The sequence below is a fragment of the Eurypyga helias genome, unplaced genomic scaffold (assembly GCF_000690775.1).
Source record: "Eurypyga helias isolate BGI_N326 unplaced genomic scaffold, ASM69077v1 scaffold16677, whole genome shotgun sequence".
NCBI classification, from domain to species: Eukaryota; Metazoa; Chordata; class Aves; order Eurypygiformes; family Eurypygidae; genus Eurypyga; species Eurypyga helias.
Window position 1 is genome coordinate 44,808 of NW_010263824.1, and position 22,744 is coordinate 67,551.

Below are 22,744 nucleotides of genomic sequence, written 5' to 3' on the forward strand. Positions count from 1 at the left end.
ATTTAAAGACTTCATTAAAAAATAGAGCAGCCTCTGTACAGTGATGCTTTTAAAGTCCAGGTACGTTGACAAGTAGAAAAATAATGCTCTCCTGCTGGCACGAGCATGAATGGGGAGAGACCAGACTGGAGGCTCTTGACCCAAGCAGATTTCAGCAGCGGCGAGGAGGTGGCAGGGCAAGAGCCGAGGTGCCAAGGGAGGCGCAGTCCCGCAGCCTCACCACGCTTTGCTAGTGAGGAGTGCAGGACTGGAAGTGCCTGCGGCAGTGAGAGATCCGCACTCTCATTCCTTTTCTGTCTTGCAAATTAAAGCTGTGATGGGTTTTAAAACTGCTTAATTGGCTCAGTTTCAACGTTAGTAGCAGAGTAGTTAAACTGCAGTGAGTGCTGGACTACAGATCATATTCCCACGTCTTCCTGGTGGGAAGTAGCTGTGATAGTACTGCACTGGGAAGGCGACAGGCTGGACTGCTGAGGTGTGCGTTACCCTGAGGTACGTCAGAGGTGAAAGTCATCTGAGGCTTAGTTATTTGGTGACTTGTTTTTTCTGCGAGCGGGACAGGACACAGCATGGCTCAGGGCATGCTGAAGGCTGGCCTGAAGCCTGACCGGGAAGCAAGAACTGCTCTCCCTGTCTCCAGCCAGTGCCATTCCTGGTTGCTTTTCGCAAGCTCTAAGCATGGTTGGACTAGCTAGAAATAACTGCACGTCTTGCTAAAGCCAGCGTCTGGTCTAGTTAGTCCGTCTGGTCCTGAAATGTGAGCTGCTGATGGTGTCTAGTGCCCGAAAGCGCTTCCGCTGTAACAGCTGCAGCTGGGCTGGTGTTGCTGCCACAAGTCCCAGCGCACCCGGAGCTGGTAGCCGAGGTGAGGGAGCTAGCGGAAGTAGGAAACTTCAACAGATAACGTAGACTGAACACGACCACCAAAACACCCCAAAGTAACCCCTTCCAACCGAACATAAAAACTGCCTCCCCTCAAAGCCCAGGCCTAGCCACACGCAGCGGTACCGCAATGCTGTCTGACAGGCTGCTGTCCCGCTTCCATGGCTTGAGTAGGCAGCTCTGATGGAGAAACCGCAGTCCCTCCAGAACTGGGGGATGTAAGAGGATTGGCCGAGGAAGGAGGGGCAGGGCATGACGCTGGCTCTGTACAGGAGTGGCTTGCCTTCCAGGTGCGTGCTGAAGTGCTTGCGGTTATGAGCTGGCAACAGGAATGCGTTTTCATTAAGCTGTGGTACAGCTGCAGTCATACTACAGTTCTTGGCCTGCAATTTCTGAAGAAAAACACATCTGGCTCTTGTCAGCTTCGCTCAGGCCATCATTAAGATGGAAGTGAAGGCTGAGATTGCAGCAAGTCGATGGCTTTACTGGGCAGACCATGGGCAAGAAGAGAGGCTTAACCCCTACCTGGCTATGTCTGCACGAGTGTGTGGATGGCCATGGTTGGCTTTGCTTGTTTAACTGTGTGCTCAAATACTTGTAATGGTGTTTACAGAGGGGTTTTGTTTGTTTGTGTACTAGGAATACCACGGCTGTGTGCGAGGTGAGAACTGACAGGTAAAGGGGAATGCCCTGCTCATGCCTTGCTCTGGTTCAGTTTCACTTCCCGCCACGCCCACCCTTAAGTGTTTGATTCCCTTGGCCATTTTGAGCAGAGCAAGGTTATGGAGTAATTGCAAAAGACCTTTTGCATCCAGGTGCATGAGTTCAGGTGCTTCCTCCTCTTCACTGTGATAGTTCTTAAGGATTCCTACAATATCCTCCTTGTGATCTTAAGGGAACATTAGAGACTAGCTGTGGGAAACAGGGAGTTGGAGCATGTCCTTAGGCAGTGGGGGAAAAGTATTCTGCTAATGCCTGATAGTGCTGCATCGCTTTCTCAGCAGCCCCGGGGTTTGCCTGGCCGGACTGAGCCACAAACGAAGCTTTCTGATCATGTATCACCCTTTGCATTTTGAAGAAGGTTAGAAAGCTTCCAAAACCAACAGCTCTTCCACTGCAACCCCCACCTGCCTTCCCAAATGACTTATCTTCCACCAGCATTGAGGAGGGAGAACTGGCCCGGACTGGGACTGCCCTCACCACAGGGAGACGTACCAGCAGGGAGCTGAGCCGAAGCCTGTCCATCCCGGGAGCAGAGAGTTCACGTCGCCCCATGGGAGGTTTATTCTCCAAGTCACTAGCGTGCAGGGTTGACGGAAGCTTCGGCGCGGTTACTCGGAGCTTGTGGGGGCTTTGCATGCCCAAGGCCCAGAGCGGTGGGGCGGCAGACTTGTGCTGCGGTGTGCTGATTTCACCTGCCACCTCTGTGAAAAGTAGGGCTTCTTTGGGTGGGAAAACCAAGGAGTGTGGAGTTCTGCTCTCTTCCCTTTTCAAACCCACCCTCTAAGCCTGGATGATTAAGATTTTAAAATCCTGACCCTACAGACAGTTCCTGTAATCCTCATAACCAAAACAGTTACTCAGTTACTTCATTCACATTGCTGAGCCCCATTAATAATAAGCGTATTGTGGCAACAGCCTGAAAGAAACCAATTCTACTCGTAACTGAGACTCTGCAGCAGGAACGGAAGATACAGCTGGGTCATTTCACAGCGTTTCCAGTGGGTTTTGGACCAGTTTTCCAGCTTTGTATTTTCTTATTCTGAAAAGCTGATCTACTCAAGAAATAAGTTTTTCTGTACATCATGTATGTAATGGAGGGTGTAGCTCTAAACAAGGCTGGCTGACCTGTCCTGGTATTGCCTGAGGGTGACATGCAGTCTGCTGGAATTAGCTGTAATCACAAGTTTTGCCCATATTCCAGCAGGCATCCTGATGGGAACAGGCAATACTGGCATGTCCAAGCCAAAGCATGTCCTGGATCTAGTTATTTGCTGTGGTTCCGTGAGCTGGATGGCATTTCATGCTAATATCCCGCTGACTTCCCCAGCTTCCTTTTATCAGAGTAAGCAGAGATGCATTTTCCTTCCTTGGAAATACCCTGCACGACATTCATTGCCAATGTAACTTCCTTTTCCTTATGTCCTCTTTTCAGCAGGCCGCTCCTAACCTCCTGCAGAGGGGAGAGAAGAGGAAATGGAGTGAATGGGGCAGGGGCCTGAGGTTTTACCATGGCCAGGTGTGAAAATGAAGGATGTGTCTGTGGGGTCAGGTCGAGAAAGTGAGATTTAAGCAAGAAGGAGGTTACCTAGAAGCAAAATACAGATTATTCAGGAGAGTTTCAGAAGCAATCTTCTTCTCACCAAAAGGAGAAGAGGAGACAAGTGATGGCACTCACCTGACTGAAGTGTTTCTCAAACAGGATATTGTCACCTTCAGTGTGCATGATGGGAGCTGAAATGGCATGTTCCAAGTCATAGCCAAACCACAGCTTGTTTATGATCGCCTGCAAAGAAACAAATCCCACACTGACTGCCAGAAATACTGAGTAAGAACCTGGGTCACATCCTGCCGTCCTCTGCACAGGTGCTAAGCCAGAGCAGCACCACTGTCCATCCTGCCTGCAGGATGGCGCACACTGCACTGGAAGAGAGGCTGCACTGAGTCAGAGCAGACATCCTACTAGCCTCGTCTCCTGTCTTCATGGTGACCAATACCAGCTGCTCAGGCCAAGTGTAAGAGCAGGGGAAGCACGCAGTGATACTTCCCAGATTGCTTTCCCTGATCCAAAGTGGTGTCCTTGAATTCAGTAGCTACTGATGGCTCTTACAGCTTTCTACTGATGCTTGTTCTGTTTTCAGATCAGGTCCTAGCATGGACTCCTTCCCATGCTTCTTTCCAGCTGAAAAAAGATGAAGGAAAAAAAGTCCTCTTTTTCCTCTTGTGGCCTTATCTGGTTGTATTTCTTGGCTGCTGAACAAGACATAGACTCCATGCTTCAGCAAGCTCTTTTTCGTTAATATTAGTTACTCCGTGTATAGGTGTGGTGCTGGTTTTCTTCTGTTTTCCATCACGTAACTTATCAGTTTATTTTTGGGGCCCCAAGGTTTTGGGTAATATCTCTCCTCCCAATAACTTCCTTAACTTGTTATTTGATTATTCAAACTTCTTCCCTTTCACAAAAGAATTGAGAGAGGCAGCTGGCACTCACCACAGGAATGCTAGAGGACAGACTGAGTGTGCAGCCAGCCCTCTTCACTGCTGCCTTCCACAGAGCAGTCCCAGCAGCAGTAAATGCATTCCTCTCGTTCGGGACAGCCTGTGCTCCCCTGGCTCGGTGGCAGGCGTCACTGTGCGGTACCTGTTCACTCACCATAGCAGTAGCACTGATAATCCAGCCCCCGCCTGCTCCTCCGATCACCAGCGTGTCTCCTGTCTTGGAGATGAGAATGGAAGGCACCATTGCCGACGGAGGCTTCTCTCCTAGGGCAGAGGCAGAGAGCATTATTCCTCCCATGTGGCTGTTACGGGGGTTGGAGGGACACACAACTTTATCTGCCTCATCCTTCTAGCATTCCCCATGGAAAACCAAGCTGCTGCTCATTCCTCAAGAAGCTCAAGTCTTCCAGAAAACTGGCTTCCTTGTGCTGAGACCCCATCTCACTGGAGCTTTATGGCGCAGACTAAACGGGAAGCATCCCGTGGGGCAGGGCATCCTACAGACGTTCGTGACTTCCTGCAGCCGATTCAGCCCAGCCAGGGAAACGTGAGCAGCACTCCTGCCATCGCAGGATGAACGGCCTCTCTCGGCAGGCCCGAGGGAGACTGCGTTGGGGTTTTCACAGAGCCGTGGCTCTGCAGCAACACTGCTGTGTTACCGAGCTCAGCGTAAGCCTCCAGCATTACAGATCAGGCTTTTTCACAGAGGGGCCTAAAAAGCCAGCAAGCTTGCCTTAGCAGTAGTTTCTTCACTCCTTCCCTCCCTATCAATCAGCTTCAGTTTTTTTGTTCGGTTTTCTTTTTTAATCTCAGATTTCCCTGGCCAGAACCCAGAACTTCCATGTTTCCATGTAAGGCCATATGTGAGTAGACACAGACACGCTACAGGGCTTTATCCTCTGTTAGTCTAAACCAAACTTGCTCTCATCCAGACCTCGGAAAGGAAGGAGTTCCTGCAGTTTCCAGACAGTCCCTGCCCAGCACACAGCCTGCTCATCCACCTCTCAGCCCTGTGTTCTATTCCGAGGAGGAGAATGCTCACCTGCTGTAATGCTCCTGTTTGCGATGCAGAAATCAGCGAGTTCGTTATTTAAGATGATCCCAGTTTGGTTAGAATACACAAAGGAGCCGAACCTGGGAGGGGGGGAAGAAGTAGCCTTTCAGTGCTGCTCTGCAGAGCACTGACTGAGCGTGGCACCCTGTGGGCTACCTCCACCTCCTCCCAGCCTGCAGCTGCCCCAGAGAGGCTGTCCAAAAGGTGCTTGTGCTGGAGCCAGGGATAAGCTCCCTGGTACTAGTGGATGTGGGGATTTGCCCAACCCGCAGAAACTCAGCGGAGCTCAGCAGGTTGTTACATCTGTGTGAACTGTGGTGTCCCTTTGGGCTGCTGCTCAAAGACCTTTGCTGTCACATGAAAAAGGCATTCACGAGTAAGGGACTGCCTAAATCCATGAAGCCCCGGGGGTTTGCATTTCTAGTAAGCAGCCCTTGCAGGGACTTTGTGAACCCCATACATGCCCTGTGAGGCGCCACCACCGACCCCTCGGCTACTCACGGGTAGTTGATGGTGCTGGTGGCGGACACAGCACTGCCATCTGCAGCGAGCACCGAGATGTGGCTTGTGCCCTTGCTTTTGTATCTGTGGCTGTAGATGGACTCCAGCAAGTTGTAGTGGTTGAGTGGGTGGTCTCCACGGGTATCTATTCGGTGCCTGACAAGTTCAGCAATCTTGTCAGACAGCATGGTCTCCACAGTCACCTGCAATCACAGCAAGGGCACTGAGCTTGTGTCCCCAAAGCACAGGCAGGACTTACTTTGGGCACACCGAAGTCTGGGGGATTCTGCCCCAGTAGTCAGAGCCCGGGGACCTGCGTTGGCAGCATTCAGACCCAGACTGGGTCCCCAGGCCACTCTCATCACAGAAAATGAAACAAGCTCAGTGTCAAGGCGCTTCAGCACAGTCAGGAGCAGGTGCACACCCTTTATCAGGCAAGAGAGCGCTGGCCTACGGCTGAGCAGAGACTGCAAGCAAAGTAAATGGCCTAATCCTGCCTCTGGCTGGCCCGCTGAGCAGCACTGCTCTTGACTAGCAGTTCTAAGTATCTTTTTTCCCTCTGTGTCTGAAAAGCAGGAGGGTGTCAGAGCATCACTTGGCCTTGTAGCATTGTGCTGGCAGGCAGGATAGCAGAGGGGTAGGTAGCCTGCTTGAGGGCTTAGCACGTAGGCTAAAGCGAGTCGGTGGCAATGAAGGTTTAAACAAACCCTATCTGTGAAGCAGCAGTGTAGAAGAAGCTGCCAGAGCTGCATGTGTCTGTGGCTGCCCCTGTGCACCATGCCAGCTCACCTGGGCTTCGGAGAAGGCTGGGTCACTCATACGGGATTTCAGCATATTGCCAAACTTCAGGGCCTCTGCAATGCGATGGTAGGCTTCTACCTTCTCGTCAGGAGTCATCAGTGATGCTTCACGGAGTTTATACTCTGTGGCACAGGATGAAATAATTTTGTTAATGGATCTACAGAGATGCTTTTTCAAGAATTGTTTAAAAAAGAGGTTGAAAAAACCTCCTTTTCCCATCCCAGTTCTTATCAAGCTTCCCCTGTGCTTTAGCAGGGTGTGGGCACAGCAACAACCAAGTACTAATTCCACTGTGACTTAATTCCTCTTGAAGCCTTGGGAAAATCGTTTGGCCTTCGCAGCAGCTATGGTGATACTGACACTGTAGGAATGAGCCAGTTCATCATCCTGCTGCATAGCACAGTGACACTGCTGCTTTGGGGCCCATTCTGGTTTGCCAACCCCATTTCCACCCATTACATTTTACTGCTCTACAGCAACACTCTTCGCAAACCTCTTGCTGCCCCTTTTCCCTTAGGAATTTACCTTCCAATATCTTGAGGATGAACAAGAGCACAGCACCTCCCATGGGCGGTCCAGGAGAAAACACTGTGGTGTGATTGTTGAGGGTAACGTTCAGAGCTGAGGACACCTCTGCTTTGTATGCCTGGAGGTCCTCCAGTGAGATAGTGGACCCTTCAAGAGAAAACCAGACGGGTAGCTGGAATTAGCACACTAACTTCTACTGCGTGCTACGGGCTGGCGACATCAGAGCCTTGGGGAAGCTTGTAAAGAGCCATCCCTGTATAATCCAAATTTCTTCCACCACGCACAGCAATGTCTCCATGTGTCCTCATGCCAAGCCCCAGGACATCACACAGCCTAGGGGAGCTGGAGAGGCCAGTGTGTGAGCACTGGGTGAATGCCGGAGCGGTAGGTAGCTCTCAGCCCTGCTTCCGGGCCTGAGCTATGAGAATTGGGGAAAGGTGCCCCCTTCCCATGCCAGGCAGCACCTCAGCACAAGCGAATGGCATGTGTTGGCTTTCCCTGGTACCAACCCACTGTTAGCCAGTGTCTGGGAAAGGTTTGTCTGTTACTGTTAACTACAGCTGTTACCTACCAGCCTTCCTGATGTCCTCCACCAGGGCCTTTCCTATCTGTCCCTCATAAAATGCTGTAGCTCCGTTTTCCGCTACCGCTTTCAGCGTTCGCTGCAGCGCCGGCCACATGAAGGCCTCTCCGTGCTTCAGGAACCTTTCACCGTCACATATCAGCGGGCTGTTAAAGAAGAACACCCATCAGTTTACAGCACGCGCTTGCTCTGTCCCCGGGGCCAATCTCTTCTTCCTCCCCAAAGCCACTTTGGTTGATGCCTGCTGTACACTTTCCAAGCCAGTGCAGATTGCACGGGGGAAAGTCTTCTCAGGCTCTCCTTCCCCAGACAAAGTTGGCTCCACAGGACCTAACGCCTTGACCCTGGCTGAGGTCAGCGGGGCTTCTCCAAACGAGTGTCTGCTCTAGGGGGACAGTTGCCACACAGATGGAGACAGGCCACATCCAGCCAGCTCCTCCTCATGAGCAGATTTGCTTAGCAGACAGTTTTCCCACGCCAAGCCACTCTAAATCACAAAAAAAAAAAAAGTTGCTGACAGAAAAAAAACCTTTAAGCAAAACACTTCAGTTATTCCCTCCCTCTCCAAGCAAGGGTTTACTGAGCAGAAGCTGCAGCAGCCTGCGCTCCATGTCAGCTCGCTGAGGACGGCTCTGAAGCTGAGGGAACAGTGGGCCTCACACTGCACTTTAATTCCTGGGTCTTACCACAGGAATTTTCCTGGAGTGGAGAAGTTTGGGTGATGCATAATTTTGTCCATAACCGGGGAAATGACAAGTGGCTGTGAAAGGAGCTTGATGGTTGGTTCAAACAGGGCTTTCCATGGCAGGCGGCCGTGTCGCTTATGGGCTTCTTCATACCCACGCAGTTCTCCCGGCACAGCAATCCAGTGGGAACCTGAGGAGCAGAACGGCAGTGTCACACCCAGTCACTGACCTGTGGGTTCTGCCTCTGAAAGCACTCCAGTGGAGAGGTGGATTTGTACAGGCCTAAAGCTCCTCACGCAGCCTTGGGTTCTTTCTCTCCTTTTTCTTTCATATACTTTTCCCACTACCTAATGGAGGGGTGTAGAGGAGCTGGAGCCCGGCTCAGGGGTGCACGGTGACAGCAAAAGAGGGAAGAGGCACGTGTTACAGCAAGGGAGGTGGCAGCTGGACATAAGAGAAAAACAGTCACGCCAAGCCTGGGCAAACATGACAACAAGGGAAGCTGTGAAACTCTGTCCTTGGGGAAGATAAAATATGTGATGGGACAAAGGCCCAAGCAGCCTGAGCTAACCCTGACATCACTCTGCTTTGAGCAGGAGTTGGAGCAGAGATCTCCAACTATCCCTTCCAACTACAGTTATTCCTGACTCCTTTTCAGGCTCTTCCAAGGATAAGAACATCTCCGCCAGGAACTAGGACGCACCCCAAAAGAAGATGTGCTAGGGAAGGAGAATGAATGCAGCGAGAATGCGGAGAGACCCAAGATGTGCTGCTAAAGCGAGAGCGTCTCTTGCCAAAGCAGTAACAGCAAGTGGACATGGAGCCTCCTTGGATGGGACCAGGGTGGTAGCTGGGCTTAGCTGGAGCCCAGCGACTCAACTCCTGGTGCTGCCAGGCTGCTTTCCCAAAGTAAGGACATGGGCAAGCGCACTAGGTTGATTTCTCTCATTTCTAGAAAGTCTGAGCAGCCACTGACTAATTTCTCTCTGTAAGAACTGCTGGGCAATGAGTGCTTTGGGAAATCTGGGCTTGAAATGCAGACTTCCTATGAAGAGAAATTACGTCATGATTTCTCCTCGTTCTCTGCTCTACACCCCCTTGCTGGTCAGGCTGCCACGAAACAGGAATTCTACACACCTAGTATTTTTAATTACTTTTGCAAAAACCAATCCAGGAAGAGCAGGAGCAATTAAGTAGAACTTCCGACAAAGGCAGCACGGCCCTCCGCTGCCCACCCTGAGCTTTGTGCACTGCATGCCAGGAGGGCACACAGCCCTCATGGCCCAGTCTGTAAACTTACCGATGGGGAAACCAGCCCCGCAGGCAGACAACAAGTTGGGCAGAAACACTCGCGGGACTGTCTCACGGGCGTTGATCACCTCGACGGTTCCTAGAAGGGAGAAGGTGACAGTACATAGCATTGACTTCCCGAAGGAGGTGACCGTCACACTTCAGCCAGCTGCCTGCACCGCAGAGGCTGCTGGCCCAGAGCCCGTGGCACTGTGCTCAACTGCCCTGAACCTTTGCCACACGCGCTTGCAGGGTCAGGCTGCCGTCGGCACACACTGTTGTTTTCTCCCGTGCTTTTGTTTAAGAGCAAGCCGAGTGCTGTGTACCTAGAGGCCATGAAGGCACAGGGGCAAGGCCTGGGCCTGTCTCCAGCCAATTAAGGTCCCCGCACCAGGGCTCCTGAGCCTGGGATGTGGGTTGGGACATGCTGCTTCACATCTGATGTGCAGGTTTCTGCACTTCCTCTACAGGTGGGACATGTCAGAGACCTAACACGAGCCTCAGACTCCCTGGTGGGCCATTTTCCAGGTGATGGTGAGGCACATCCATCCTGTTTGTATGCAGGACGGTGGCAATGAAAGACCCTCTGTGTATCAGGAAGCTTGAAAGGAAAAAACCGAACAAAAACCCACTTGTATACACTCATATTTCAGGTCTAGCCTATTATTTTGCCTCCTTCTCTGCCTTGCATTTATCTGACTGCCGCAGTCCACAGAGCTGGCCGTGCTGCAGGAGCCCACCGTGCTCCCTGGTGCACCAGGCACCGGAGCCGCGCGCGGCTACGCGCAGCTCTGTGCAGCAGGATGATTCAGGTAGCAGAAGAGGACTGTCGATAGGAGACAAAGTCACAGGGCTCTGCCAAGAGGGAAAAAAAGAAAAATATAGGTGTTTTGCCAAATTATGCTATTGCATAAGATACACCCAAGCATTTCCAGACTTGTGACTCTGTGAGACTACTTGGCAGGGTTTTTAAAACTATAATATTGTTATTGTGTTCATTGTTGATTTTACTATTTAGATTTACAGGCTCTGGGGGCTTTTGGGAGCCAAGGCAGTTAAAAAAAACCCAAATCCAACAATAATAGTATAAAAGCAGGAACACAACACTAGGAGTTAAATCAAACACAGAAGGTCTTCCCAGTAGGCCCTGAAAGCCGCTAGATTTAGATTTCAAAGAGAAGATGCATCTCCTGCTTTGGGGACTCGTACCCACGGCAGCGAGGGCAGTGTGAGATGCAGCCGCCATGTCGGCGGGTGCTGCCTGGGCTGCTGACGCAGGAATAACCCCTGAAGCGCCAGCCCAAGGGCTCAGCTGAGCCAGCGACAGCCCCATACTGCTGCGCTCGTTGGCAGCACAGGCACGTCACTTCGCCCCCGCCTGCCCCCACGGCAGCCCCACGGCAGCTCAGACAGCACCGCTCACACCCCGCTGCACGGTCGGCTGTGTGACCTTGAGACCTAATTTGGGATTACTTTGGAGGGGGAAGGAGAGGCAAAGTCAGTTCATTTTAAATCCAAAGCTCCTTCTGTCCCCGTGGTCCCCCCCATATTCTTGCTGTGAAAAGATGCACTCCCTGTAACAGAGACTTTGGGTTAAGAGCAAAAACGGGGTTCATGATTGGAAGATGCAGCAATGTGTTCAAAAAATTGCTCTGAGAGAACATGAAGGATTCTGACTTCTCCATGGCAGCTGGATGTCTGCAGGGAGACCGGGCACCATGGAGAGGCCAGAGCTGGCCCATACCTGTGCTGGCATTGTAGATGGTAAATATGACCCCACCACCCAGGCCCGAACTCTGAGGGTTCATCACTGATGTGCAGATCAAGGCAGCAATGGCAGCATCCACAGCTGTGCCTCCGCTTTTCAGGATGTCCCTGTGGTGGAAACGGAGGAAAAAAGACAAGTGTTAAAATCCAGGGATGGTAGAATGGAAGAGCTACACGAAAACATCTCCTTGGGGCACTTGCAAGGCAGCCCCAGCGTGACGAGAGCAGCCAGCAGCTGGAGAAGGGCATTGGCAGCGGTGTGAGAGTGCAGAAAGGTGCCTTCCTCTGTGGGACTGAGATAGAAGAATGAGTGGGAAAGCAGGGAGAGTCTGCAGGAGGAAAGAGCAGCCAGGGGTCAGACCTGTGTGAGGCTGCTCTTCCTCTAGGCAAACAGGACAGAGAGAACTGCAGCTGCTCACAAATGCTGTTCACAAAAAGGGACAGCAAGGAGGATGGATGCCCTCGGCAGAGGAGAGAACTTTCCACATGCTGGCAACCAAACTACTGACTTCTACCTCACCACCTACCGTTCCCAATAAAAAGGCACATGCTAGTCAACAGGACAGGGGCACCGAAGCAGGAACGATGGGCCCATGTGAGACATCCTGAGACTTAACATGTCATTTGGCACAAAACTCAGGCCTTACTTCATTGCTCCTACAACGTGCCTTCCTGGGTTTATGGGATATTAGCACAAAAATCCCATTCCCTTCTTGCATCCCCAAAGGCAAAACAAACAAAAAACGAACAGGAAAAAACCCTCAACTGTTTCTACCTGGGCACAGCCCCACCAGGAAGACACAGGCATTAAGGCAGCCTCATGCTGCTGACAGCAGTGAGTTTCTGCTGGAGAAACGTGTCTCAGCAAATGCCGTACACAAACCTTTTCCTTGCGTGGGGTGGGGTTTCCTCGCACAGCCTGCCAGCAGCCAGCGCTGCTGTTTGCTACGAAGGTTTCTGACTGTTTGGGTTGGGGTATTGCTTAGATAAGGCAAAGCCAGAAGGGCAAGTTGAATAGTTCATTAATTGGAGTGCAAGTGCTCCCAGAGGCTGTGACAGGAACACAGAGCACGGATAGGGACGGCTGTTTATTTTACATCCACTGCTGGGGCTGGGACCTGCTGGGGCTGGGAACAGGATGCTGCCAGCAGGCACTCTGATTGTGGCTTCCCTTTGTTTCTGTACGTGCCTTTGGAATCACTGCTTATAAGGAAATGGCATGTGGACAAGTGGGGAGAAAAGCAATGGTAGGGAACCAGGGGGCTTTCTCTTTGGGGCCTGCGTGGCTTTTAGCCTCCCAGCAGCAAGCTGCACCCTGGCAGTAGCTCTGACAGTGGGGGCTGAGGCTCAGGCTCTCCCATTCATCTTCTTGCAGAAGGGGTAAGACTCTCACCACACGGACATTCCTGGGTGGTGTTTTTCTGAAACTGAAGCTTTTTAATTCCTAACCACACAAGGGCTTCATGAGAAAGTGAGTTACGCCTGCAGAAGGCCAGGAAGCAAGTAAGGAAGTTGGGGAAGGCCGGGAGAAGGACCACTACACTGGCCAGGACTACCACAAATGTAGTGCCATATGCCCAAAGCACACAAACTTGGGTGTTACTTAGCATGACCTTATCCATGCTCCCTCCCTCCAACACTCCCAGTTAGTCCTACAGACAGTAACTCCAGTTTGTATCTGTGCCCTTGGCTCCTGCTGAGATCAGGGAGGACAAGTGAGGTCCCAGTCTCGGCAGAAAAGGTATAGCTGACTGCTAAAGAGAGCAGCAACCTTCTCCAGGGAGCTGAGACCTCGACTGTTATGACACTGGTAAAAAGGGAAACAGATTTCCTGAGAGCATCAAGGAACAAGCGGGAGAAGACATTCACTGGTCAGTGGAGAGTACGGCAGCAGCGCAGGCAGGATGGACACATCCTGCCTGGCACGGCCGAGGCAAGCCAAGTGCTCACTTACGGACACTTGGTCACTCCAGCCTGCCAGGCCACCCAGTAGTTTTTGGGTGGGTCATGCCCGAGACACCAACACTGCAGGAAAGCCAGAGACAGTCTATTGTTCCTGCTCTGTGCCCAGCACAGTGACGCCCCGATTCTTGGCTGTGACGCCTTGGTGTTAACACAGCATAGAGCAAAAATAACACTAGCAGCCCACACAGGTACACCTTTTCACTGAAAAGCAAAGCATGTTTTGCATTGTCTTTGGTCACTAGCCCACATCAATCACACTTTGCAACATAAACAAGAATGACAAGAAAAATAGAGTTTCCAGATGATCCAAAAGTGCTTTCCATGCTTGCCTACTGAGTCTGTATTGGTGGCAACTGTCACCGTCACCTCTGGCGGCAAATGCCACATCTAACAACACATAGGCAAACATGTTTCTTGCTTGAGGGAAGGAGGGTTTTCCAGTTGCTGGCTGCCTTTCAGTGAGCATGAAAGGGTGGAGGGATCAGGCTCCCACCCACTAGCACAGGGTGCAGCATCTGACACCATCTCAGTATGGGATGGGCTGCGTGATGCTGAGCATCGTCCTTTGTCTGCTGCATCTTTGGGGGACAGGGGTTAGGGGGAAAGGGAGCCGAGATTTCTCCCCAAAACTAAGCATTATGTTGGCTTTTCCCAGCCTGGCAGGAAGCACTCCCCTCCCTGAGTCTTTCAAACACATCTTGGAGGGCTCGCACACCACACCCGTGTTGTTTCCCTGGCTCTATGGGGGTACATGTGCCTGCCTAGTTTTTCCCCCAGCACAAGGGGTGTCCCATGACACAGGACAGGCACGGTGATAGCTAAGGAAAAGCAAGCCTTACAGTCAGGCTTTTAGCTCAAGCTCAGAAACTGAACCCAGCAAGGGTAAAACCAAATCCCGATCGGGGCTGTTAACAAGATTTCTTTCAAGCCACTTTGCTCTTTTACCCAGGAGGCCTGATAAGTGTCCCCCCTCATCAGCACAGGGTCCACTCTGCTCTCTGCAGCCTGGATCTCGGTCTCAAAGGCCTTCCCTGCAGCCTTTCTGAGTCTGAAACACAACAAAAAACCACCCTCTGAGCTAGCTCCTCGTGTATCAGACCCAGCTCCCCATGCCTGGCTCACCAGCTTTCAGACGGAGTGCTGCCACTTACTTGGAAGTGATGCCTGGGGAATTTAGGGCCATCATGATTTTCCTGTCTAGCTAGGCAGACAGAGTACACCATGTCCCATTAAGTCGCTCCCTTTATATGGATCACTGCTACTACTACCTTAATTATAATGCAACACCCCTGAGAAGCACACATCCCTTCCATCGAGGTGTGGTACCTTACCAGGTCTCTCCAGAGACATTCCAGTGCTACAGCTGACAAGAGCTGATAACAGCATGTTTTGTCCCATATCCTTCCTGTCACTTAGTTCCATATTTAGGATTTGGCCATTAATGGAGCTTCACAAAAGTCAGGAGCAGGAGAGGGTGTTAGCAACCAAGTCTCACTCCAGCAGCAGCAAAAGAGGGATTCACCCTCCTAGGAAGGCACTTTGCTCGCACAATCCTCACAGCAAAGATGGGCTGTGCTGGGCTGCAGACCAAATCTGCTGTTCTGCCCTGGGCTAGAAGGAGCCCTGAAGCCATCTTAAATACACTGGAAATGCTAAGGTATTAAATCATATGGATTTTTTTTTTTCTGTTAAAGAAAGCTGGGGGCTGGGAGGAGACCACCAATTATAGAGGAGCTGCCTGATAAAGATTTATGAAGAGCAAAAGCAACAGCTGTTTCTGTAAAAAGGGCCAGTTGCCAAATTCAAAACTGCTAAAATACAAGAAGAAGGGAAGGCAAATCCTTTGGGATATCAACATTCCTCAGAAATGCTGCTGGGCCGTCACTGAAAAGGATTTTTGCAGCATATTCTCTGCCGAGAACTGAGCTTCCCAGGACCACAGACATTTTCTGACTGTTAAATTCTCACCCTCTCCACCACCGTGTCCCCCAGTGGGGTGTTTGTTTCAGAAAAAGCCCGTTCCCAGGGTTTATGCTGCACTGGAGAAGTAGGATCAGAGGTGGCTGCTAGGCCAGGTCAGGTCAGCTCGCCTTGCTGCAGCAAATCCCATCACTGGGAACAAGCACTAAATCTCTCTCTGGCCTTACGCTGGCTCTTGCTTCTGTCATTTGGGAAACAAACGGATGCAGAGCAGTGAATGGCAGAACTCAAACATCACATTGGAAGGAACATAAAACTTTGTGCATGGCTGATGGAAAAAGCCTCTTCCATTGCCAGGAGGGAACAAATGACTCAGAGATGAAGGCGACGGTGGGTTTGGGTACCTCTTGCTGCTAGGGCAATCACCTCCTGTCTTCTCATGGATTCCCAACAATCAAATTTCCTGGTACCAAATCTACACACTTGCATTAAAAACTGCTCTGACTCTTCTTGTAGCCTCCCATCCTTCTTCATCAGTGTCTCACTTCATTTAGGGACAAGTTTTCTTCCAGCACAGAGCCCCTGGACCAGACAGCTACACAGTATTGTTTTCAGTCCCTAGTCTCCAGCAATAAAACCATTCTCAGCCAAAGACCCGAACTCATTTGCCACTGAAAACTGGGCACTTGGCTAAGAGCAAGTCTAGCACAGGACCTGCCAGCAAGGATGATGACACGCTGGAGGTTCTGCAGGGAGCCAAAGAGTTGCATAAAGTTTCAGAAAGTCCAACCTTACACAGCCCCAGAATGTACAAACATCTTCTCCAGAGCTGGAAAGCCCAAGCCTGAAGATGACAGCTGAGCACAACAGAAATACAAGAAGGGCTGTGAGTCTGTGCCCCATCTCCTGCTCGTACTAAGGAATTACAGAGCTACACTGTTCCTTCAGTGACCCTTCCTTCACAGCTCAACTGTCAGTGAGGGAAACACAAGGGCCCTGAGGTGTTTTCCCCAACCCACCAACCCACTTATTAAAAGATGAGATTGCTCTTTGGGAAAGGTGTGGTTCAGTTATTCTCTGTAAGTTCAATTAAAAGTTCTACTAGGAGCAGACTAGGACTCTCTCAGTAAACCAGCACAGTGCCATGTAATGCCCCAGGAATCTCATTACTGCTAATGACAACTCACAGGGCATGTGGTTTGGGTTTCTTTCTTTTTCTTCTTTTTTTGTTTTTTTTTAAGGAAGCAAAATTTTTAAATTAAAAACTAAAATTTCTAGGTAGGTCAGAGATTAGGTCCTGCTTTTAGCTTCCAAGATTCTAGGTGCCGGAGCAGTACGATTGATTTCAAGCCCACCCTGCACCAGAGGTTCTCTGAGCATCCCCCGCATGGGTTCCCATGAGCTCGGAGGGGGGATGTGCAGGATGAAAGGGGTGGCTGTGGGGGGGCAGTCCAGCGTCCCAGCAGAGGTCAGTCGGGGAGGGCAGGGGCAAACGGCACGGTTCAATCTCCCTGCAGTGTGCCTCTAGGGACGGGTGCAATACTCCCGTGCTCACCAGTGAGCCAGGCAGGCTGACAGGTTCAATTACAACATGTGGTTTTCATTTGACTGTAGCTTTGCTGTACCCAAGCCTAATTATTTTCCCATGGTGCTGGAGGTTGCTCCTTTCCTTTATGTGTGTTTCCACTAAAAGCATTCAGCAATTACCAAAAAAATTAAACTGAGGAAATTTGTTGGTTTACCTTATTTTACTTATTTTAAACGCCCCTAGAAAATTTGTTAGGAGGCTCTGCAGTGTGCAAGTACAAAGCCAGAGACATAGTCTGCCTCCAGTTTAAACAATTTACTTGAATTTGGTGAAGTTGTTTGCTTTGGGGGGAAAAAACCCCAAAACTGATCATTAAAAATTTTTATCACATTGATTTTTTAAAAAACTTACTTGTATATATACAAAAATGCATGTGCGTGTGGTTATCAATGGATTAACCAGCTTTTGGTAGATTAATTCTCTTGTGATTTCTAAGCAATAATAGATGAAACGGGCCTGTTCCAACCCTGGGCTGCAGAGGCTAAGCACACCTTCCTCAAAAAAACCTGTACCTGGTAACAGCCATGGCTTTGGGGCTGAGAAAAAACAAGGACATGGAAAATATGGAAATGTTTGCATACCTGCAGAAAAAGACTGAAGATCTAAATACCGTATTTAGGAGAGCAGGACAAGAAAAAAGAATTAATCTTGGGGTTTTCTTCATCTTACTAAATCTCATGATTTTGGGAATTGAATTATTTTTGAACAGCAGAAGTCAACGGCATTACTCTAATCTCAAAACCAGTTGATGGGCTGGGCAGTGTCTGGGAAGGAGTTTGGGTTGTGCATCAAGGGGTGCTTGGCTTTGCCCAACTCTCGTTTTGCTGCTGAAGTCGAGGTGAATGAAGTGGCAGCTCACAGCTGGGGACATCAGGGCCTCATGGCTAAGACTTCTCTGAGAAATTGGATTTTATTGCTACTGCTGTGACAAAATTCCTATGTGATGCTAAAACCTTGTTCAGCAAAGATTAGGAGGCTGCTGCGTGCTCCTCAGCTCCTGGTGCTCCCGTCAAGGTCCCCGGGTCAGGCTCGAAGAAGCCCTCACCCTGCACAGCCACGCAGATGACAGCCTGAGGTGTACCCCACGCAGTACAATTGCCATGCTAGACTTCCTTATTCATACTGGTGAGATAACATCATTTTCTCACTTCCCAGACTGCTGTGAGAATTCATTTAGTGGTGACTATCGTGCTAAGAGCTAAAATGTGCCATACAGATATAACAGCACAAAAGTGTCTGGGAGAAAATAAACAAGATTACATGCCCTACAGAGCATGCAGAAAGCTTCCCCCAAAGAAAAAACTGTTTCTTCCTTACAAACCACTGTGGGCCAGTGGGGACGAAGAAATAGGACAATACAAAGGAAAGGGCAAATGTTACACAAAGCTTCTGATCACAAGCTCTGTTGCAGATGAATGTTTATAAAGAGTTTTACTATGATCTATTGCAAGAACATAGCAGATAGCTCAAGCTTGGAGAACAACAGAGAAGTTTGGTTCATTCCAAGTAAACAGCACAAAATGAGCACAGAAGACTTCCAAGGATGGCTGGGCATGAAGGATGCTGGGAAAGGCAGCAGACAGCATGCAGCACAGTGGAGCAGAGCTAACCACCGGGCAGAGGGTGAGTGGTGTAGAGCCAAGGTAAAGGAGAACAGTCTTGACTGGGGAGATCCAAGGGGGCTTGGCAGGGCTGGAAGAGACAGCTGGTACATTTGGAGCAGCAGGGCATGATGTGCAGACGCTCCAAGTTGGGGAAAAGGGGGAAAAAGTATAATGGGAAGTTGAAGCAAGGGCTGAATTTTGTGGTGTTCTTTGGCAAACTATTTATAGGAAATGTAAGGCGAACTGTCAGACTGGAAGGGCACCACAGACCTTGTCAGCAAGCGGGTTGGAGGCACAGCTACAGCAGTGGTTGCGGCTATGGAAGCAGGTGGAGCTTCTTGCCAAGAGAAGGGGAGGAAATAGATGACAGCCCAGCAGCAGCAGCCAGGTAGCCAAAGCTGCTCAGCTGTCAACCTGATCCCAGGTTTCTGTGGCTCTCACTTCAATGCCTTCCAGCTGATTCTACATTACTTCAACTTAAAAATGACAATACCTGTGAAACAAGTGCTGTGGTTTTCCCGGTAGATTTTTGGGTAATTCAATAATGTATTTTCCTCTGTTTCCATTAATACTGATTTAAAAGATACTTCTACTCTTTGAAGAACTAACCTGTGGTTTAGCATAAAAATACCCATCTCATTCCTTGACATATGTGCAGCCACAGTACATTTTTTCCAGCTACTCACAAATGCACATCATTGCAAGAACCAGATGTGCAAGATGACAAGAACGGTGTGATGGCACCACGTCTACCTCCTTCAGCCACAAGGTAGAGCACACAGCTCCAGCATCCATTGCTGGAGCATCCAGCACCACATGTAGCTTGTGAAGGTCCATCCTTTTACTTTCATGTATATAAGCATTTAAGGATTGAAGTAACAGGAATAGTAAAATAATAACACAGGAGTCAGTATTTGGGAGAGAAGTTGCCACTCAAACTTAACAAAGTTAACTTAAACAAAGTGTCACAACCTGGGCAAGTAGAGAATTTTTAAACCTACATCTTTCCTTCCAAGTGATGTAAGTATGCCTTTTGTACTTATACTGTCTTGACTGAATTTCAATTAAATCTGCTCTTGACAATACAGTGTCTTTTTTGATAGCAGACACACCTGCTGCAGGCTTCAGTCCAAAAACACACACTCTGAAGGCTGGGACGCCCTGTCCCCCTTATCCTCTCAGCCTGCCCGCCTTCCTTGCCTCTGCCGAAGCCCAGATGCAGCTCGCTGCTAGCTCCTCTCACTTCTTCCTTAATTTATTTCTAAGCCAATTTATTTCTGACAGACTCCCCACCATTAAGTAAGCAGTTAATTTCCTGCTTCCCCACTTAAAAACAACATTGTATTTTACACTATAAATATTTGTACCTTCCAAAAGGCTAAGGATTTGCAGAGCTGCAAATTTTTGTGACATTGGATAATGAAAATAAGCAGAAGCAGGGCTCCATCGGAGCTGCTCGACTGCCGATGGATGCTGTTCCCAGGGAGCAGCATTGCTGCTCAGCCAAGGAAGCAGGGACAGGGCAGAAACCCGTAGTGGGTATGTGTACCTGTCTGTCGGTCCAAGTCCATGACATATGAGACGTGTAACATGAAAAACCGAGAGGTCGGCGCACGTACCGTCCGATGACAGAGCAGGTCTCGGTGTCAGCAGCCACAGCACCGTGCAGGTAGCGCTGAGGACCACACTTGGGTTGAGTCAGGATGACCACGAGTGCCACAGCCACCGCCAGCACCCCCAGGGTCAGCAGCACCAGACAACAGACCTTCCCCGTAGACATGTCTATTCCTGCGACGCTGGAGGCAGCCGGGAGGGTTTTACTCCGTTTGCGAAGACGCCTGCTCTGCTCGGCGTAGAAGTAGAGGATCCCGGCAGTTTGGGGAGGGAGGTCTCAGTCAAGTGGGCTCTGCTCCCTGTGAATGAGAATTACATTCTTTTAAAGATTACTCCTCCTTTCCTGCTCTCTTATGTGTGAGAGGCTTTTTACTTTCTTTTATAAAGTAAACTTTTTCTGGCATATCCAGTATATGCCGCCTTTTTTTTTTTTTTTTAAAGTCCCTGATGAAAACATTTAACACATTCACTGCTGGAGCACTTCAAAGTGAAATCTCTACACCACTTACTGGCTTCACACAGCCTCCCTCTCTTCACATTCTTGCTAAGTAGAGCAAATGGCCAGACAAAGACAGCCTACCTGGTGAAGAACTGGGAAAATTACATCAGTCCTACATTGTGAATTTGGGGTATTTTCTTTCCACAAGACTACTCAAACAAGTAAAAGCTAAATACAAAATACAAAGCTGTAATCTTCGTATTTACTCTGACTTTACCTTGAAATTTATTATAATCTTGTTTATTTACTTTTTTCATCACTACATCTTGCCAGTGTCCACACCATACATCCTCGGTAGGAGAGAACTGCAGAATACCTTGAATAAAACAGCACGCCTCTGCGCCTCTGCCAAACATTAGAGCGAACAGCTCTGGGGTCCAGCCTGTGTTGGTCAACAACCACAGCACCCAGGAAGTGAATAGCTGCTAAATAAGACCAGACCTGATTCCTAGCAGAGCAGAGATCAGCAGCATGAATTGCTACACAGTGCAACCGGGCGCAGCAGGCTCTTCCAGAGCCTCTTAATGATACGGTTCTCCTTGCACTTAAAAAGTTGGTTATGGCCTCACATCTGCCTGCTATCACTCTAGAAGATGTTATCTGTGATCCTTTGCCAGTTAGTTTTGGGAGAAGCTATTTATTTCACCTGCGCATATTTACACCTGTATTTCAGTATAGACTTTGAACTTGTACTCACTAAACTTTATCTCATAGCTAATTAAAACTATTTCATGTATCATGTCTCAAGAAATGGATCTGATAGATGAGACTGTCATTTTGTAGTTGCATCTTCCCGTAAGATTATCTTGAGGAAGTGAGACTAGGCCAAGAAAAATATATGGTTTTGTCCAAGAGAAAACCATGGTCCCTGGGGAATAATTCCTTTGTCTCCACATCTCTGCCTGACTTGGCGAATACACTTGGCATGTGTAACAAGCCTCCACAGCTCTAATGTGACTCTTCCATTTCACCCCATTGCAAAATATTGCTGATCGTGTAAAATTTCTCAATCCCAACATGACTTTCATGTTTCATTTTTGAAAAATAATTCTATAGCACTTAAAGAATCATCATTCTGGTGGGGTTTTTTGGGAAAGTTCTTCCCTGGAAATTCATAGAATGGTTGGAAACCCTGACCACTCAGTACCAACAGACTCAAGGCTCGAATGGATTTTGCCCATTTGCATTCATCAAATGCCATGGAGAATTCAACTGCAGTCTTCAAATTTCCATCAAATTTGGCTTTCAACTCAGCACTTCAAACGTCTGTATCTGGAAAATTACCCTTGTGCTGCCAAGGAGGAGACCTGGAAGAGGCAAGAAAGGTAAGAGAGAATGTCATCTCCCAGACCATGTCTGGGAAGGCCAAGACATGGTTATGATCTATTCCAACTAACAGATGCCTCCCACAGACAAACCCATTTGTCTTTTAGGTACATAAATGAAGTCTGAGCCTCCTTCTTTCAATGTGTAATCTAGAAAATTATTTAATATCTGAAGTACAGGCACTGATAAGGTTGATGTGAGTACCACAGCTGCCTTATGGAGGGTAAGAAATCATCAAGCGATAGAAATCCTCAGATTTTAAGAGCAGTGCATAAATACCAAGAGAAGGAGTTGGGAAGAAATTCCCCTTGCTTGTAGGTTATTGCAGAGGTGTTGAAGGGCTGAGTTGGTGGGGAGAGTACATGGGGCAGTTAGTCTAATCTCATCATCATCCCTGGACCAGAGGGACCAGGGAAGGCTCTGGAGGCACTAGGAGCTTCTCCTTCAGCCTCGCTGGGGACAGCGTGCACCTTTGCTTGTTTTGGAAGCAGTGCACTAAGCCAATGTGGAGCTTACCTCAAGCTCCAACATGTTCTTGATGCAATGAGCTACCATCTGTAGAGCCTGTTTCTCTGACACTGAAGCTGAGTTCAGAAGGTGGCTGGTATCAGTCATGTTTGAGGGAAAGCAAGCTGGTTGCCAGTTGAAAGCCAGCCCTCATAACCAGCCTCAGGATCCTGGAGGTGGAGAACCAACCCCAAAGAGCACCAGCATCCACACGTGCTGTACACATGCTTTTCATTCAGCAGAATAAAGTTGGAGATGCACCTCAAGGAGGCATCTTCTGAGAAGATGGAGATCTCTCTGCTGAAGCAGGATTCATGACAGTCCAGGGTCAGTGTAAAGAAAACAAGGTTGCTGCCTTGTCTGCAGCAAAAGAGTAGCTTTGTGGCATGAATGGCATTTCAAGCATTTTC

General features: G+C 49.3%; 1 protein-coding gene across 1 annotated transcript; it reads right to left on the reverse strand.

The window, feature by feature from the left end:
• Positions 1-2,908: 2,908 nt before the first annotated feature.
• Positions 2,909-20,168, reverse strand: GGT5 (gamma-glutamyltransferase 5). The gene is made up of 12 exons (XM_010156201.1): positions 20,008-20,168; positions 11,289-11,419; positions 9,555-9,644; positions 8,255-8,444; positions 7,557-7,714; positions 6,983-7,132; positions 6,446-6,579; positions 5,657-5,859; positions 5,144-5,235; positions 4,256-4,365; positions 3,281-3,388; positions 2,909-3,055 (listed from the first exon to the last, which is right to left on the reverse strand). Exons 1-12 carry the CDS (start codon positions 20,166-20,168, stop codon positions 2,909-2,911), a joined length of 1,674 nt encoding a protein of 557 aa, XP_010154503.1.
• Positions 20,169-22,744: the final 2,576 nt, after the last annotated feature.

Coding starts and splice junctions, on each gene's coding strand:
- GGT5 (XM_010156201.1), bottom strand. CDS start 20,168: ATGTCTACGGGGAAGGTCTGTTGTCTGGTGCTGCTGACCCTGGGGGTG. Junction 5,236..5,656: donor ACCAGCACCATCAACTACCC/GTGAGTAGCCGA, acceptor CCCCCCTCCCAG/GTTCGGCTCCTTTGTGTATT. Junction 3,389..4,255: donor TTATCAGTGCTACTGCTATG/GTGAGTGAACAG, acceptor GTTTCTTTGCAG/GCGATCATAAACAAGCTGTG.